General features: G+C 47.7%; 2 protein-coding genes across 2 annotated transcripts; one reads left to right on the top strand and one right to left on the bottom strand.

Annotated features, from left to right (window-relative positions):
- Positions 1–536: 536 nt before the first annotated feature.
- LOC144140930 (interferon alpha-inducible protein 27, mitochondrial-like) lies at positions 537–11,540 on the bottom strand. Its single transcript, XM_077672427.1, has 3 exons — positions 11,404–11,540; positions 3,833–3,875; positions 537–859 (listed from the first exon to the last, which is right to left on the bottom strand). The coding sequence occupies exons 1-3, from the start codon at positions 11,428–11,430 to the stop codon at positions 600–602; spliced, it is 330 nt and encodes a 109-aa protein (XP_077528553.1). The 5' UTR covers positions 11,431–11,540; the 3' UTR covers positions 537–599.
- On the top strand, positions 4,763–6,333 carry LOC144140923 (uncharacterized). Its single transcript, XM_077672423.1, has one exon. It carries the CDS (start codon positions 4,763–4,765, stop codon positions 6,119–6,121), a length of 1,359 nt encoding a protein of 452 aa, XP_077528549.1. The 3' UTR covers positions 6,122–6,333.
- Positions 11,541–15,734: the final 4,194 nt, after the last annotated feature.

Below are 15,734 nucleotides of genomic sequence, written 5' to 3'. Positions count from 1 at the left end.
GATATGCGGAATGCGTGGACCAGCCAATCTACCAGAACCTCCAATACAAGACGAGAAGCACACCTGGACCCCTTTCGACATTTACCTGAGAGATACTAGGTGTCCTGAGAGTGAGCTCGCCGGTCGTTTTAGTCGTGTTCCTTCGTATGACACTCCGGTCTCTCTTGTGACGATTGTTTTCCCAATTGTATATTTTATAGCCTTTAGTGTACAGCAACGTGTTCATTTTTGCCGCAGATCAATGTGGTTTATATCCATATAAGCTTGAAATGGTTTATGCTCAAAGGGAAGAAAAACCCTGTGGCCCCATGTGTGGTCACCCAATCATTTCGCTGTGATCTCATTTGCGCACATTTTAAATAAACTTGAACAATCTATACACCTCGCCCTCTCTTCATGGGCATCGCAGTCGTTAAACAGAGCCCAACTGAAGCAGAAGGCAGTTTCAAAAACAACTGCTCACAACGTAACAAGCACTACGAATAATTTATTTCTTTCTCCAAATGAGTTATCGAATCACGTAGATTGGGCTAACGATTCCTTTACCCTAATCACCAATAGGACTTGGGCGAAGCCGGAGGTGGTGGTGCATAGTTGCGTTACAGCAGTGAGGCCCTGTAGAGCATGAACATGGTGATTATGGAGGCCACCTCAGCTCCGACCGTGCCGAGGACCACTTTCGTATCGCCGGAGAAGCCCTTTGTGCCCCAGCTTTGGCACTTGGCGAAGTAGCTCTTCTTTCCGACGGCGGCACCCTGGAGCTTGGATGCCCAGGATCCGGCCTCCACGCCCGCAGGGCCGAAACCCAGGAGCTTGAGCACCACTCGCGGCCCCACGATTGCAGCCGTCGCTCCCACGACTATATGAAAGAAGAAAAGGCATGATTTTGCGACATTTTCGAGACAACACTTAATCTCATCTCTGCAATTTGAAACACCTGGAATATTCCCACCGGATAATTTATTTATTTATTTATTTATTTATTTATTTATTTATTTATTTATTTATTTATATATTTATATATTTATTTATTTGTTTGTTTGTTTATTTATTTATTTATTTATTTATTTATTTATTTATTTATTTAAAAATACCTTCGGGCTCTATTACGGAGCATACAGTAAGGGCGAGCGAAAGAATAGGAAAGAATGCTAGTGGGTGAAACTTTTGCCACATCATAAAGCAATACACTGGACCTAATGACAATGGTCGCACAACAAGAATTTAACAGTCGCAAAAAAAAACACCATGAAGAAAACCAGAATTGGAGGAGTTTATACAATGCTATCGAGATAGATGTATCATTAATGGCTCGCGAAAGTTTGCATCATTAGTTAAATTAAGAATGACGTCTGGTAGATCACTCCAGAGTGCTATGGCACGAGGCAAAGTCGATGAATTGAATGAATTTGTTTTTCCAAAGATGCATGTGATGCTTCGTTGATTGTGTAACCGTTTAGAGATGCGCAATAGTGCTGTTATGGGAAGGGCGGTGGCCTGTATGCGTGAATATATTTATCAAGCAAAAACAGGAGGGCAACTGTGCGCCGTATTGCACATGCTGTAATGAAAGCGCATGTTTTATTTGTGTGATGCCCGATGGCGACTGTAAATTCGTTAAATGAACTGTGATGCTCTGTTTTCCACAGCTTCTAGCTGGTTATTGATGGAAGACGGACCATATGGGTGATGCTAATTCCAGCTGCGGGAGAAAAGATGTAAAGTAAGCGTGTTTGCGGGCGTTAGCTGGCGGGTTTCGTAGATTTCGACGTAAGTATCCTAGTGTTCTTGATGCGTTTGCAGATATGTGGGTTACATGTGCCACCCAAGTAAGATTCGAGGTCAGATGGACGCCGAGGTATTTATACGAAGATGACCGTGACGCGTTAGAATTATTTATGTAGTAATCAAATGCAACCGTTAATGTTTTTCGACTAAAAAATAATATTTTACATCAAGATAAATTTAAAGTCATTTGCAATACACCACAACAGTTGTTAATCAGATTAATGTCTTTCGTGAGAGCAAGGTGGCCATCGCTACTAGTTATAGAACGGTATAGAATGCAATCATCAGCAAAAAACCCTATTGAAGAAGAAATATTGTTTGGAAGATCATTAATGTAAATTAAAAAAAGTAGTGGCCCCAAGATGCTACCCTGAGGAACTCCGGAGGTGACGTCGGAAATTGGAGAGGAAGAGTTATTAACAAGCGTGAACTGCTGTCGAAAAGACAAAAAGTTACGAATCCACGATAACGTTAGCGGATCTAAACAAAGTTCTGTTATTTGAAATCCGAAATGTTTAAATTTTTACATTGTGTAGGACTTTTAAAGATACGGTGTTCTGATATCCTTGCGTCCGAATACACATTTTGTATTTTGATATACCCCAGAAAAGGGCCTAAATTGAACGTGCTGTTCAGTGCAATGACGCCGTGCCACCATCTTGAATGTGGTGACTGCATTTCGTGTGCAATTCATGAAGCACAGCATAAACCTCGGGTCACAGCAACAGTTCCGAGCTCCTTTATTGGGGAAGTCATTTGACCTTGCGGTCGTTTCTCAAGCACATTGTCTGGATTGATTGATTGTAGTGTTTAACGCGCCGACACAACGCAGGCGATGAGGCGCGCCGTAGTGGAGGGCTCCGGATTAATTTTGACCACCTGAGGATCTTTATCGTGCGCCGAAATCTCGTACACACAGGCGTTATTGCTTTTCGCCTCCATCAGGAAAGTGGCCGCCACGGCCGGGAATCGAACCCGCGTGCGCGTGCTAAGCAGCACAACGCCTTAGCCACTGAGCCACCGCGGCGGGTAAACACATTGAATTCCCTTTGCCCGTACTTTTTTTATGCGAATATTGGCGTCTTGGCGTATTTCTATGCGCTCTCAGCGCTTAACGCTCAGTGTTTTATACCACTGGACTTGGCGGCGTTATCGGACAATCAAACGCTGTCCTGCACGGCCCATGGCACGCGGCTGACAAACGCGTCCCCTCGTTGTTGCGACAATCATTACAAACTTTAATCCTGTCATAATCTCATATACAGATCAAAGATTTCTGCTGATTTTATACTGTGGCCGTTAATTTCAAAGCGACTGCAACTTTATTTTTTTCATTGCGTGGACACCTCAGGAAGAAAGCGTGTCATCATTTAGGTGAGGGTAGCGTAGGTTTTGTTATATGTGCGTATTGGGCAAAAGGCAATAAACGGAACAATTTCGCATTTTAAATTGTGCGCTTACCGCGTGATCTCGGTATATTACGGAATTCGTTTCCATTTAAAATTACGGAAATTATTATAAATGGTACAGCAACCACAGAATCTGAGCTTTGTTTTGGCATTGCAGTTGCTCTAAATGAATTCAGTGCCTGAAATGGTGCCTTAAAATGGTGATCGGTGCCTAAAATGAGACGGTCATAACTCATTAGGCTGATATTCAATTTCGAAGCAGTTTACGTTTCACTCAAATTTCTGGCGTTGATATCATCGCTCACTCCGGGGAAGTGGATGAAGTGTTAAAATAACGATTGATGAGCTCCGATTAGTTCGGCTTTAATAGGCTGCGCCTGTTTTACGAGGCCATTTTTAACGAAACTGTTTGTCATACGTGTCATGTAGTGGTGTCGGAGTCATAACAGTATATAAAAACCGTAAACATAGCACGCCTTAAGGTAATCCCCTTGTGACAGCTGGTCACAATTGGGAAGGACCGATTTTGGGCTATAGTAAGAGACCTTAGTGTTTACGTAGTTTCAAACAAATATACTATATAGAGCTTCATACCGTGGCTCCGTAATTTTGAGGCCACAACTGAGAAAACTTACCTGACACCAGACTCATCACCAGCATGAATTTAGGGCCGCGTATCTGAAAAAAAGGAAATCCGAAAAGATCAAGATCACTTGAGGTGCTCCGATGAAGCACTGCCTCAAGATCGCAAGATCGAAATGTCGTTACGTTGATGTTGCAAAAGCGAATTGTTAATTTAATGACAGCAGTAAGAATATCAAATTCTGTTACACTGTAGCAGAAATATTAGAATGTTTTATGGTAATTGAAACCGCAAAACTACTTGCGTTGAAAATCTAAAATTTATATTGCATAATAAGGAAGCTTCCCTGATACTTTTTCTCTTCCTACTTTTTGTAGAAGAACGACTCAGTTGCATAATCAGGTAGGAAACGTTTGAAATGGACTTCAGATGTGAGAACGGCGCCGGTCTTTTCTATGAAGCCATGTAACGTGTTAGCTGTACATAACAAGAACACTACACGCTGGCAAAACACAATAGGCAAACAACAAAAACACGCAATTAAAATCCCAATCACAATTTCACACCGAAGCTGTTTCTGGTGTGGTTTCTTGTTTATTTATCCGTATAAAACTCTGGCGGCAAAAATTTCTTCGAGTAAAGCAAAATTGATCGCGAACGCTCGGCAACAGACGGCCGTAGCTCTCGGCCTAGAAGACCTTCCGCAAGAACAATCATATTGCAGCATTTCCCGTGGTAGTGTGAACTTCCCGCCAGGTACATAGTGGTGTACCTTCCCGTTTGTCCGTTAGGCGGTGCTCGAAAGCAAGGAAGAGGACGAGGAGTGCGCGCCGAACGAAGGAAAAGAGGAAGAAGACCGTGGAACGGTTGAGGCTAGCCAGAGCTCGTTTCTTGTGGGCACAAGTTCGCCTTGTCAAATAAACCCAGTTTGCCTTTTTTTTATTGTAACCATCGTTACAAAAGTGGTGGAGGTGCGGGGTACATGATACCCCAATCATCCAGGCCTGTCCACGTTGAAGTGTCGCCTGTACACCAGCGGACCAGCCGTCGCCTACTCGGACTGCCGGCGGAGTGCGGCCTTCTACCTGATCGGGCAACCAAGAAGATTCTAGGCAACACCGCCACTGTGAACACGAACATGACTGACGCCCCTCTCCAGTACGTGGTGCAACAGCCGCGTACACCAAAAGTCTTCTACGGCGAGCCTTATGAAGACGTGGAAGACTGGCTGGACCACTTCGAACGGGTCGCCACGTTCAACGGCTGGGACAATAACCATAAGCGGCGACAGGTATACTACTCTCTTGAGGAAGGTGCGCGAACGTGGTTTGAGAACCATGAATCCACACTTTCGTCGTGGGAGGAGTTTCGTCAGCGCTTACTAGCCACTTTCTTGAGCAGCGACCGCAAAGAAAAGGCCGAGGCTGCCCTTCAAGCACGAAATCAGCGCCAGAACGAGAGTGTTACCATGTACACCGAGGATATGGTCCGTCTTTGTAGGCGCGCAGATCCCGCCATGACGGACGAGAAGAAGGTACGGCACCTCATGCGTGGCGTCAAGCAGGACATCTTCGCCGGGCTGATGCGCAATCCCCCAAGAACGGTTGCCGAATTCGTCAGTGAGGCAACGACAATTGAAGGCGCGCTTCAGCGTAGAGCGAAGCGGTACTGCCAAACCGAAGCCATGGTCTCCAATGCAAGCTGCATGACAGGGTTGGAGAACTGCCTCGATTTGCGGGAACTGGTGAGGAAAATCGTGCGAGAGGAGCTCCAGGCATTCCGCCAGCAGCAGTCTTCAGCACCGACGGTGTCTATCGCCGAAATGATACGCGAAGAAGTCCGGCAAGCGGTGGGTATCCCTGAGCCAACAGAGGAGCCACAGCTGGAGGGACCAAAATTCTCATACGCAGCTGCTCTTCAGCAATACCACCACCGCTCGCCGCCGACCGTCGCCACCCCTGCGCCGACACCACCGCTCAACCCCAGGCCTCGCAGAAGCCTGCCGTATCCACCGGAAACACAACCTCGGAAAAGTGATCTGTGGCGCACTCCTGACCGCAGACCACTCTGTTTCCACTGTGGAGAAGAAGGGCACGTCTACCGCGCATGCCCCTATCGCCGTATCGGCTTGCGAGGATTTGCGCCAAATGCTCCGCGTCCAAGGAATGGTGAGCGCCCGCAAGAGATTGAATACTACCTCGCCGACCGCCGAAACGTTTTCGCACCACGACGCCCAGAGTCCCGTTCGCCATCGCCCATGCAACGCCGATCCTCGAGTCCACGCTTCGCCCCCAGTTCTTCTGACCGACCATCGCGCAGCTTTGAAATCCGGGGAAACTGAACTCAGCGGCCCCGGGAGGTGAGGCCGCTGGCGTCGACTTTTACGAAGAACCTCCACTGCGACGACGACGAGTAGGGCGAGAGGCAAGCGACCAGGTGGAGACGGGGAGCTGTACCACCCAACATGTAGCGTGCGATGTCTTGGTGGAAATCGATGGGCGCGAGATGACGGCGCTGGCGGACACTGGGGCGGACCATTCCGTCATAAGTAAGTCTTTCGCCACCACACTGAAGAAGCTGCTGACGCCTTGGACTGGCCTCCAGATTCGCACAGCGGGAGGTCATCTGATTAGTCCTGTGGGTATGTGCACTGCTCGAATTAAAATCAAAGGGTTCCCGTACATCGGCACCTTCGTCGTCCTACCCGAATGCTCAAAAGACTTAATCCTTGGGATGGACTTTTTACAAGCAAATGGTGCAGTTATTGACCTGCAGAAATCGACGATCAGATTTTCCACGAAGCGAGCCATCGAAAAAAAACATTGAACACCGACGCGACACGGCTCTGCGCCTCATCGACGAAGACGGCGTCACACTTCCCGCTCGCACAAGTGTATTCGTCAACGTCATGAACGATACATTTCAGGACTACGAAGGGATAGCCGAAGGCAACATGCGGTTACTTCTGGACAAAGGTATCTGCATTGCGAGAGGATCTGTAAAGCTCGAAAATGGGTGCACGCCCGTCTTGCTAACAAATTTTTCCAACGAGCGCCGACATCTCGCGAAAGATACCGCCATTGCATTCATCGAAGAGGTCGCCGACGTAACGCATCTGACCACACTAGGCACGACAGCGGCAGATTCTCATACGCAGGGTGTCATTCCGCCTGTCGAAGTTAACAAGAACCTTTCCGCCACACAGAAGGAGGCTTTAGTGAGTCTCGTGCAGGAATTTTCTGACTGCTTCGCCACGACGTCCAAAGTCCGCCAGACTCATGTGACGAAGCACCGCATCCTAACCGACGAATCCGCCCGACCTGTTCGCCAGCACCCTTACAGAGTGTCTCCGAAGGAGCGTGAAGCAATAAAACAGCAAGTCAAAGAAATGCTAAGCGATGATGTCATCCAGCCTTCGAAGAGTGCATGGGCCTCTCCCGTCGTACTTGTGCGAAAAAAAGACAACACGCTTCGCTTCTGCGTTGACTACCGCCGATTAAACAGTGTGACCAAACGCGATGTTTATCCGCTCCCAAGGATTGACGACACGTTGGACCGGTTGCGCGATGCCAAATTCTTCTCGTCCCTAGATCTGAAATCGGGATATTGGCAGATCGAAGTCGACGAGCGCGACCGCGAAAAGACGGCATTCGTGACACCAGACGGTCTCTACGAATTCAAGGTTCTACCCTTCGGCCTATGCTCTGCGCCGGCTACATTCCAGCGCATGATGGATACTGTCCTCGCTGGGCTGAAATGGCAGACCTGTCTTGTGTATCTGGACGACGTGGTCGTTTTCTCCAGTTCATTTGACGAGCACTTGTCACGGCTCAGAAGTGTCCTGGAGGCTATTCGCTCTGCAGATTTGACCATCAAGCCAGAAAAGTGTCATCTGGGGTTTGAAGAGCTCAAATTTCTTGGGCATATTGTAAGTGCTGCTGGGGTTAGTCCGGATCCCGAGAAAACGACTGCCGTCGCGTCATTTCCACGCCCAAACGACAAGAAGGCTGTGCGACGCTTTCTGGGCCTCTGTGCCTATTACAGACGATTTGTAGAGGGATTTTCAAATATCGCCGAGCCACTGACCCGACTTATGAAAGAAGATGTGCCGTTCTCCTGGGGCAACGACCAACAACAGGCCTTCGAAACATTGCGTAGACGCCTACAAAGTGCTCCAGTTCTAGCCCACTTCGATGACGCCGCCGACACGGAAATCCGCACGGATGCCAGCAATGTGGGAATTGGCGCTATTCTTGTACAGTGGCAAGCTGGGGTGGAAAAGGTTGTAGCCTACGCTAGTCGCACCCTTTCCAAAGCGGAAAGGAATTATTCAGCGACAGAGAAAGAATGCCTTGCTGTCATCTGGGCCATCAGCAAATTCCGTCCATACCTGTATGGTAGGCCATTCAGAGCGGTCAGCGACCACCATGCCCTCTGCTGGCTCGCGAACCTCAAGGACCCTTCTGGACGGCTTGCTCGATGGAGTTTAAGGCTACAAGAGTACGACGTTACGGTCGTGTACAAGTCGGGCAGCAAGCACAGTGATGCTGATTGTTTGTCCCGGGCACCGATTTCCACCGTTTCCCCTGAAGCCGAGGAGGAGGACTTCCCCTTTGTCGGGATGATCCAGGCTGCAGATATGGCTGCCCGCCAACTGGCCGACGTGGAGCTCAGACCACTCATTGAATACCTGCGGGATAAAAACGCTGGGCCTCCCCGTGCTTTTCTTAGAGGCATCAACTCGTTCTGCCTGCGCGACAACGTACTTTACAAGCGAAATTACGATCAGAGTAAAGAGAAATTTCTTCTTGTCGTACCGGCAGAATTACGCACGGAAATTTTACAAGCATGCCATGACGAGCCTGCAGCTGGGCATCTAGGGGTCACTCGCACATTCGCGAGAATTCATAAGAAGTATTACTGGCCAAACCTCTTAGCCTCGGTGCAACAGTACGTGAAGACCTGTCGGGACTGCCAGCGCCGGAAGACGCCACCCGTAAAACCTGCAGGGCTACTTCACCCACTAGACCCTCCTGACGCACCGTTTAAGCAAATCGGCATGGATCTACTGGGCCCCTTCCCCAAGTCAGCCTCAGGGAACAAGTGGATCATTGTGGCAACGGATTACTTAACCCAATATGCAGAGACGCACGCTCTTCCTCGGGGAACCGCTGCTGAGGTAGCGAAGTTCTTTCTTCAGAAACTTGTCCTCAGACATGGAGCGCCCGCTGTAGTACTGACTGACCGGGGGACGGCTTTCACATCTGACTTAATGCGTGAAGTACTGCGCTTGACGCACAGTACTCACCGCAAGACTACTGCTTACCACCCCCAAACAAACGGCCTCACGGAAAGACTTAATAGAACCTTGGCTGACATGTTGTCTATGTACATCGATCTCAACCACAAGACATGGGATGAAATTCTCCCTTATGCCACTTTCGCTTATAATACAGCCATGCAGGAAACCACCCGGTTCACACCATTTGAGCTTGTTTTTGGCCGCCCAGTGACGACAACCCTCGACGCAATGCTCCCTGTGGATAACGACGTGGTAGCCGGCACTGATGTTGACGAATTCACGCAAACCGCTGAAGAAGCTCGTCAGCTTGCAAGATTTCGCATCCGCAGGCGACAAGAAATCGACGCCCGGCAATATAACCTGAGACGACGGAATGTGGACTATCGTCCCGGCGACCTTGTTTGGGTATGGACGCCTATCCGCCGCCGTGGACTGTCGGAGAAGCTGCTTCGCCGCTACTTCGGTCCCTACAAGGTTATCCGACGTATCTCCGATCTGAACTACGAGGTGTTACCTGAGAGCAACTCCAACGTTTCTTCTCGACGTCGACCGAGCTCTGAAGTTGTGCACGTGGTGCGCCTAAAGCCATATTACGAGCGGCCATTGGACACCCCCGTTTGACCTACTGTGCTTCTACTTTTTTTCCCCGGTTACCGCTGCCCTCTTGCTGCCTTGTGTTTCGTCTGATTGTTATTTTGTTTTGCGTATTCCTTTCTTTTCGTTGCCCCTTCGCGTACGCGTTGTAGTGGCATCGGGTCGATGCCACCCCGGAGGGGGGAGCAATGCAGCATTTCCCGTGGTAGTGTGAACTTCCCGCCAGGTACATAGTGGTGTACCTTCCCGTTTGTCCGTTAGGCGGTGCTCGAAAGCAAGGAAGAGGACGAGGAGTGCGCGCCGAACGAAGGAAAAGAGGAAGAAGACCGTGGAACGGTTGAGGCTAGCCAGAGCTCGTTTCTTGTGGGCACAAGTTCGCCTTGTCAAATAAACCCAGTTTGCCTTTTTTTTATTGTAACCATCGTTACAATATCATATAACCGCAAAGACGCTTTTATCATTACTGCCACATTCTTTTGCTTGTCCTATTTTCTTTGTACACCGTGAAGTTGTGAACGTTGCCGAATAATTGTCTACTGTCAATAAACGCGCATCTATAGGAATAAGATATAGTTACATAAGAGGTCTGTACTTCGTTTTATCGAAACTTTTCTTTGAAACGGTAGATAACAGTTGACCGCTGAGACCACTGTATTAACGCGTCGTGTTTCACCTACTTATCAAAAATCGTTCGGAGGCGGGAGAGTTTGAAACTTTACAAATTTGATCAATATTACCAAAACGCGAGTGCGGTTACACAAAACGAGTGTAACAGTAGTCTTGTTGCACCTTTCGCAGTGAACATTGCGTGGCAACTGACACTATCTCACTCTATCATTGCTGTCTGTTCTACTTTCTTGTCGTTACCAGTTCGTCCGCACCGAAGTTAAAAACGTCTGAAAAGTCCCATCTCCTGTCAATGCAAACACTTGTACTAGGAGGGAAACGGACCTTCCGATATTTGTCTGGTAGGATGAAGCCCCAACGCATCCAAGTTATTTTAAAAAGGTCAAAGCCATACCCGCTTCCACTACGGAGTGGGAAAAGTCAGCACCCATAATTTCTCTAACCATGTCTGTGATGTACGTTTTGACGGTTTTGCTGTTCATTTATATTCATTTACATACACTCCCTGTTTTCTTCATATTTTATTTTGGAATTCGAGCAGACAGACGTCACTACACAAAATACTCTTAGGTAAAGTACCGGCATTAGAAATTTTGTTTCCGTAAAACATTTTCCTGGGACTCCGAGAAGAAAATGTTTATTGGACGAAATGGATGGCTAAAAACTCCCGTATTAAGGGACAAGCGAGGCCAAGGGACAAGCCGCGGACAAAGCGAGGTCTTAAGGTTCTTCGCACCTAAAATTGCCTATAAAGCAAAACCATTTGTGAGATGTATCTCTAAAAGCTGTGTATAAGAGTCTTTCGCAGCGGGAAGGATGAGGTCACTGGTAAGGGGTGCTACGCAACAGCTCTGCAGACGCCGTTACGCTGTACCGTGTTAATGGGTGGCTCGAAACATAAGTGCATTGTGCCAGTGTTCACAATGATTTGATAACCTGTGCGCTGCATGATTGCAACGACGCTGATTTCAAGTGCGAAGTTGAGCGTTTCGAAATATGGCCCCGTGTTACCAAATGCGACTGAAAGAGCTTTACAAAACTGAGCTTTACAAACAAGAGGATACAAATGAAATACTGCTTTTTATTCAGTTAGTACTCACTGCGTCTGCGGGAGGCGCGATCTCCATCCTAGATCAGTTGCGGCTGGCTACTGTCCGTTAAAAAAGTAGAAGGGAATCGGGTCGCCTGGCGCTCCACGTATGATGGGCACGACAACACTTGGTTAGTCATCCGAGCTGCATAGGAAATACCCGACATGGGAGCGGCTGATAAAAAATCTACTTGATCTTTCTTCTGAAGAGTTGTGATTTTAATGTGGGCACAGATGCATTTCCTGTTCGAACAACTAGCAACACTAAAGCATTCTCGGCAAACGCCAAACATGTTTGTAGCCTTTTAGGAAACGTTGAGCAATTTCACAGTATTTCTGGAACATGCTACAAAGTAGTAGACGTCCCATTGGTTGGGGAAAAAATTTTATGCAGTTTTTATGCCTTACCGCACTTTATGCCTTATGCCTTACCGTACCGAACTTTATGCCTTACCGTACTTCTAGTATCGTCTGCTGGTACAAATTGTGTCAGACTTGTGGTCTTCTGAAGAAAGATCTATTTGTAGTGCACATAAGTTCCAATCAGCTGATTTCTGAGGGTATGTTTATGCCGCCAATCGCATTCGCGCTGGCCCGGGAATGCTGTGGGAGCGTTGCAACGTCTTGCTAAGGCGCAGACATCTTGGTAAGGCGCGCGGTTTGCTAAGGCGTTTGGGATGTTACGCAAACATAAACGCATTTTGACCACCGACCAGCAGTACATGACGCAGTGTTATCGATTCTGCATATAGATTATTGTGAAGACACTCAGGCTTCGCCTTCAAAGGGGCAATGAACACAAGGAAGAACTGTGCTCAATTTGAAAGAGCTAGACCTTGGTAGCTCAATCCACTCCATTCCAGCCAGGAAGGGCATTTCTTGACCCAAAAATGCAGGAAATGTTGAACTCTAAACTTTTGCGCCACAGTGACATAGTATGGACAGGAGTAATGTGTTACGGGTGGACATAAAAACATTTTTAACAGTGTGTAACTGGGTGTTAGCATCGAAGTTATAAACTCAAATAAGACTAGATGCCCCACGACAATCACTCATGCATGTTTTGTTAGTGGTTAAGGTTGACGGACCACAACTGCAGTAACAAACTTTTCTCAAGTCATACAAAAAGGGCCAGAAAGTGGCTGAATGTTGAATGTGTTTTTTTAAATATGTCGAATATTTTTCAGTTTACGAAAAAGGTGGTATTGTTATTATCGGTGGAAAGCCGCCTTTCTAATGAATCAAACTTGTGAATTGGCTTCATGGCCTTTTAGGCATGGAACGCGATAGCACAATGCTGCTCAGTGATGAGGAAGCCTATAGTGCACCCGGCGCGAACACCCTGCAGTTCATCCATCACGTGTATTAGAAGCGATTGAGCCCAACGGCCGCGCTGATGTCATCGTACCGTGCGCTGATGGCGCCCACAACCTGCGAACTTCCCGCAACTGCTGCACGCTATCCACTGAGGAAGCACCTTACGATTTCCGTGCCTTCGTAGGGCGCCGCAAGGTGGCGCTACGGAATCTTTTCCGAACACTCAACCTCACCCACGACGCATCCTTTTCCGCGACAACGAGCCAAAGGAGTACTGACACAAAATTTTGAAGCCGAGATAACTTGGGAGATAGATTGGTGAGAACACACATGCATAGCCTGCAAGATATCAGAGGCAAATGCAGCTAAAATTTATTTAAATTCAATTTTAAAATGTGCGTAACGCAAACGAGCACCTAGCAGATGTCCTCGCGAATCGACATCTACATGGAAACAACATCCCAAGACGTCACGAGTTTGTGTTGGTCGCTCCTGCACTGCCGGCGTTCCTCGCCGCCTAGCCGCTCCGTTCAGAGGTAGGAGCTTTTTCTCTCGAGCTAGAAAGAATCCTATCTTTGGCGGCGAAGGCGCCGGGATTTCGTTGGCTCTTGGGGCCTCTGCCCGGTACCTAAATGTTTCAGCGATTCAAGGCATTCAATTTTCATTGCTTTTTATTACACTGGATGTGTAAACGCGCCGGAAACACGGCAGGTGCACTGAGGGAGCCGCGTATACCACGAGCACGTTCATTGCGCGGGCGGCGGCCGCGGCCGCGAAGTGGCGGAGGCAGGCGCCAAAGCACGAATGATAACATGTTACCGCTGCACTAAATGGAACTCAAGTCCAAACAAAGCTGCACATACAAGAAAGGAGGCAACGATGTCATGGCGAATAACATCAAAAATTGTCATCTGCACTGCTTACGGGAGCGGCAAGTGGATGTCCACCGCAGTTTTAAGCCTAAAAACTGTAGGCGGACCTGTAGGCAGACCGACCGGGTGCTCCCACCGCACGCGCCCCCATCAACTACCTCGAGCGTTGCACGTCGTTCTCTAGCCGCGGCAGCAATTTGCACTCGCAGCGCCTGTATCACGTCCACGGTCGCTTTTAAGGACGATAGTCTTTCTTGGAGTACTTAAGAGAAATTTTGGTCTGCCTGTGACTCGTTTCAGCCACACGGCCAAAGTGAAACAGAAACACCACAATAGTCTCATATAGCCACAGCCACATGCAAACGTTTACGTCCGGTGTTAATGTTCGTACTTATCAATATTCTTGAACAAGAAGAAGACATCACGCAAATATAAGGCAGAAAATCAATACATGAGTGATATTTGCAGTGCTCTTTTATTAAAAATTCACGGACACTTGATTTTTGCGAAAGCAAACGAAATACTATATCAACTGCACAAAATCGTCGCCTGTTGTTGCTTGCGCTACATGGCGGTATTATAAAAACTACAACAGCAACAAAAGGTTCTACTAGATAGGTTCCATGTTCCACTTGGAACACTCGTGGAGTAGGGCGACGTGGTTCTATAAACGTTGTAGTACGTTGCCTTGATTCACGCGCATCTCCGCCGTACGGCAGCGCTGGCATCAATGCACCCAACTTGGAGCAGTGGAACCAGGTAAATTTAAATTGACTTGAGCAAACCTCTAGCGTGTTATCTTGGGCAGAACGAGACGGGAGAGGAACAGCATGAGAGGTGAACAAGAAGGAGTTACTTGGCAGGGATGTCAGTCGACTATCGTCTTGCGTCGACATTTGAAACGAAAAGAGCAGATATGCGGCCAATTTTTTTGATTAAGCGGCTGACGGGGTCGTACGTAGGCCATTAGCAGATAGTGCCGCCTACGCGGAATGGGCGGTGGTACGGCAGCTGTTCTCTGTGATATGCGTCCTACAGTCACGTGGACAGCTTTGTTTATTCAAAATCCAACCTTTCGCGGCACCCGCTGAAACAGAAACCGTGACTGGGCGCATTATAAACGTTTTCAATTAAACAACCGTCGCGCCCTAAAGCAAATGGGGTTTCAACACGTGATAAATAGGTCATCAGCTACTTGTCGCAACAAAAAAACAACGTGCAAAATTTTCGTGTGACTGCCCTTTAATAATAAAGGTTAAAATTCGTTTTCCCCGATAGCTGTCATCCTGCATTTACCCCCGTGCTTTATTAGAGTGATATGTATACGCTACAGCCGCGGGTTGCAGAAATTTATCCATGACTTTCGTTACTTTCAGTGAGCATGACTAGGTGTGGCTAGTTTGGACATCAATAGATAATGGCAGCTATCGTCTGCTGCGTCCTTTCTGAATATTCGCTTATTATAGCCACTGCCAAAATATTTTCCTGATCCATCAGAACATCGCCGGCATATATACAGGGTGTTGCAGCTATCATGCACCGAGATTTAAAAAAAAAACAGAAATTGCATAACTCGAAGAAAACCTAGTGCATAAGGTTTGCAGTACTGTGAAGAAGCGGACAGTAATTTTTTCGTTAATGAGACTCACCTAATTAATTGTAATTAATTATCTAACTCGAGTATTACTGTCTTAATCACTGAAGCGTCAATGAGGCATTTGTAGGTAACCACGAGGTGCATCTAACTGCGGTATTTTCAGCAACGAACTCATTGCGTACTCATTAACTGACTGATACAGAAAACCCGCCAAATATGAAAGATACCACGTGACGGTGCTTCCGCGCACATTGTAAAGCAGCGTCCCTAAATAAGCTGATTGAAAAGTGAAAGCAACTGCTTCGCGTGTTACTCCCCCCCCCCCCCCCCCCCCAAGAGGCAGCGCATCACCTTGATAATGGCATGCGTGGAAGGAGCAGCAACAGCAAGATTCGCGGGGCGCGTGTGCAGATAAGGCACAAACTCGGTCGCAATTTCTTCTTTCTTTTGTTTATTTCATTCTGGCTAACCCAGAGGCAGCCTGTTTGAGGGCGTTGCTTTACGATGCGCCCGGAGGCGCCGTCACGTGGTATTTTTCATATTTCGAGGGTTTTC

The sequence above is a fragment of the Haemaphysalis longicornis genome, unplaced genomic scaffold (assembly GCF_048455015.1).
Source record: "Haemaphysalis longicornis isolate Haplotype H1 unplaced genomic scaffold, Haemaphysalis longicornis Haplotype H1 scaffold_56, whole genome shotgun sequence".
NCBI classification, from domain to species: Eukaryota; Metazoa; Arthropoda; class Arachnida; order Ixodida; family Ixodidae; genus Haemaphysalis; species Haemaphysalis longicornis.
Note: the sequence above shows the minus strand (reverse complement) of the source record. Positions and strands in the feature narration are given on the sequence as shown.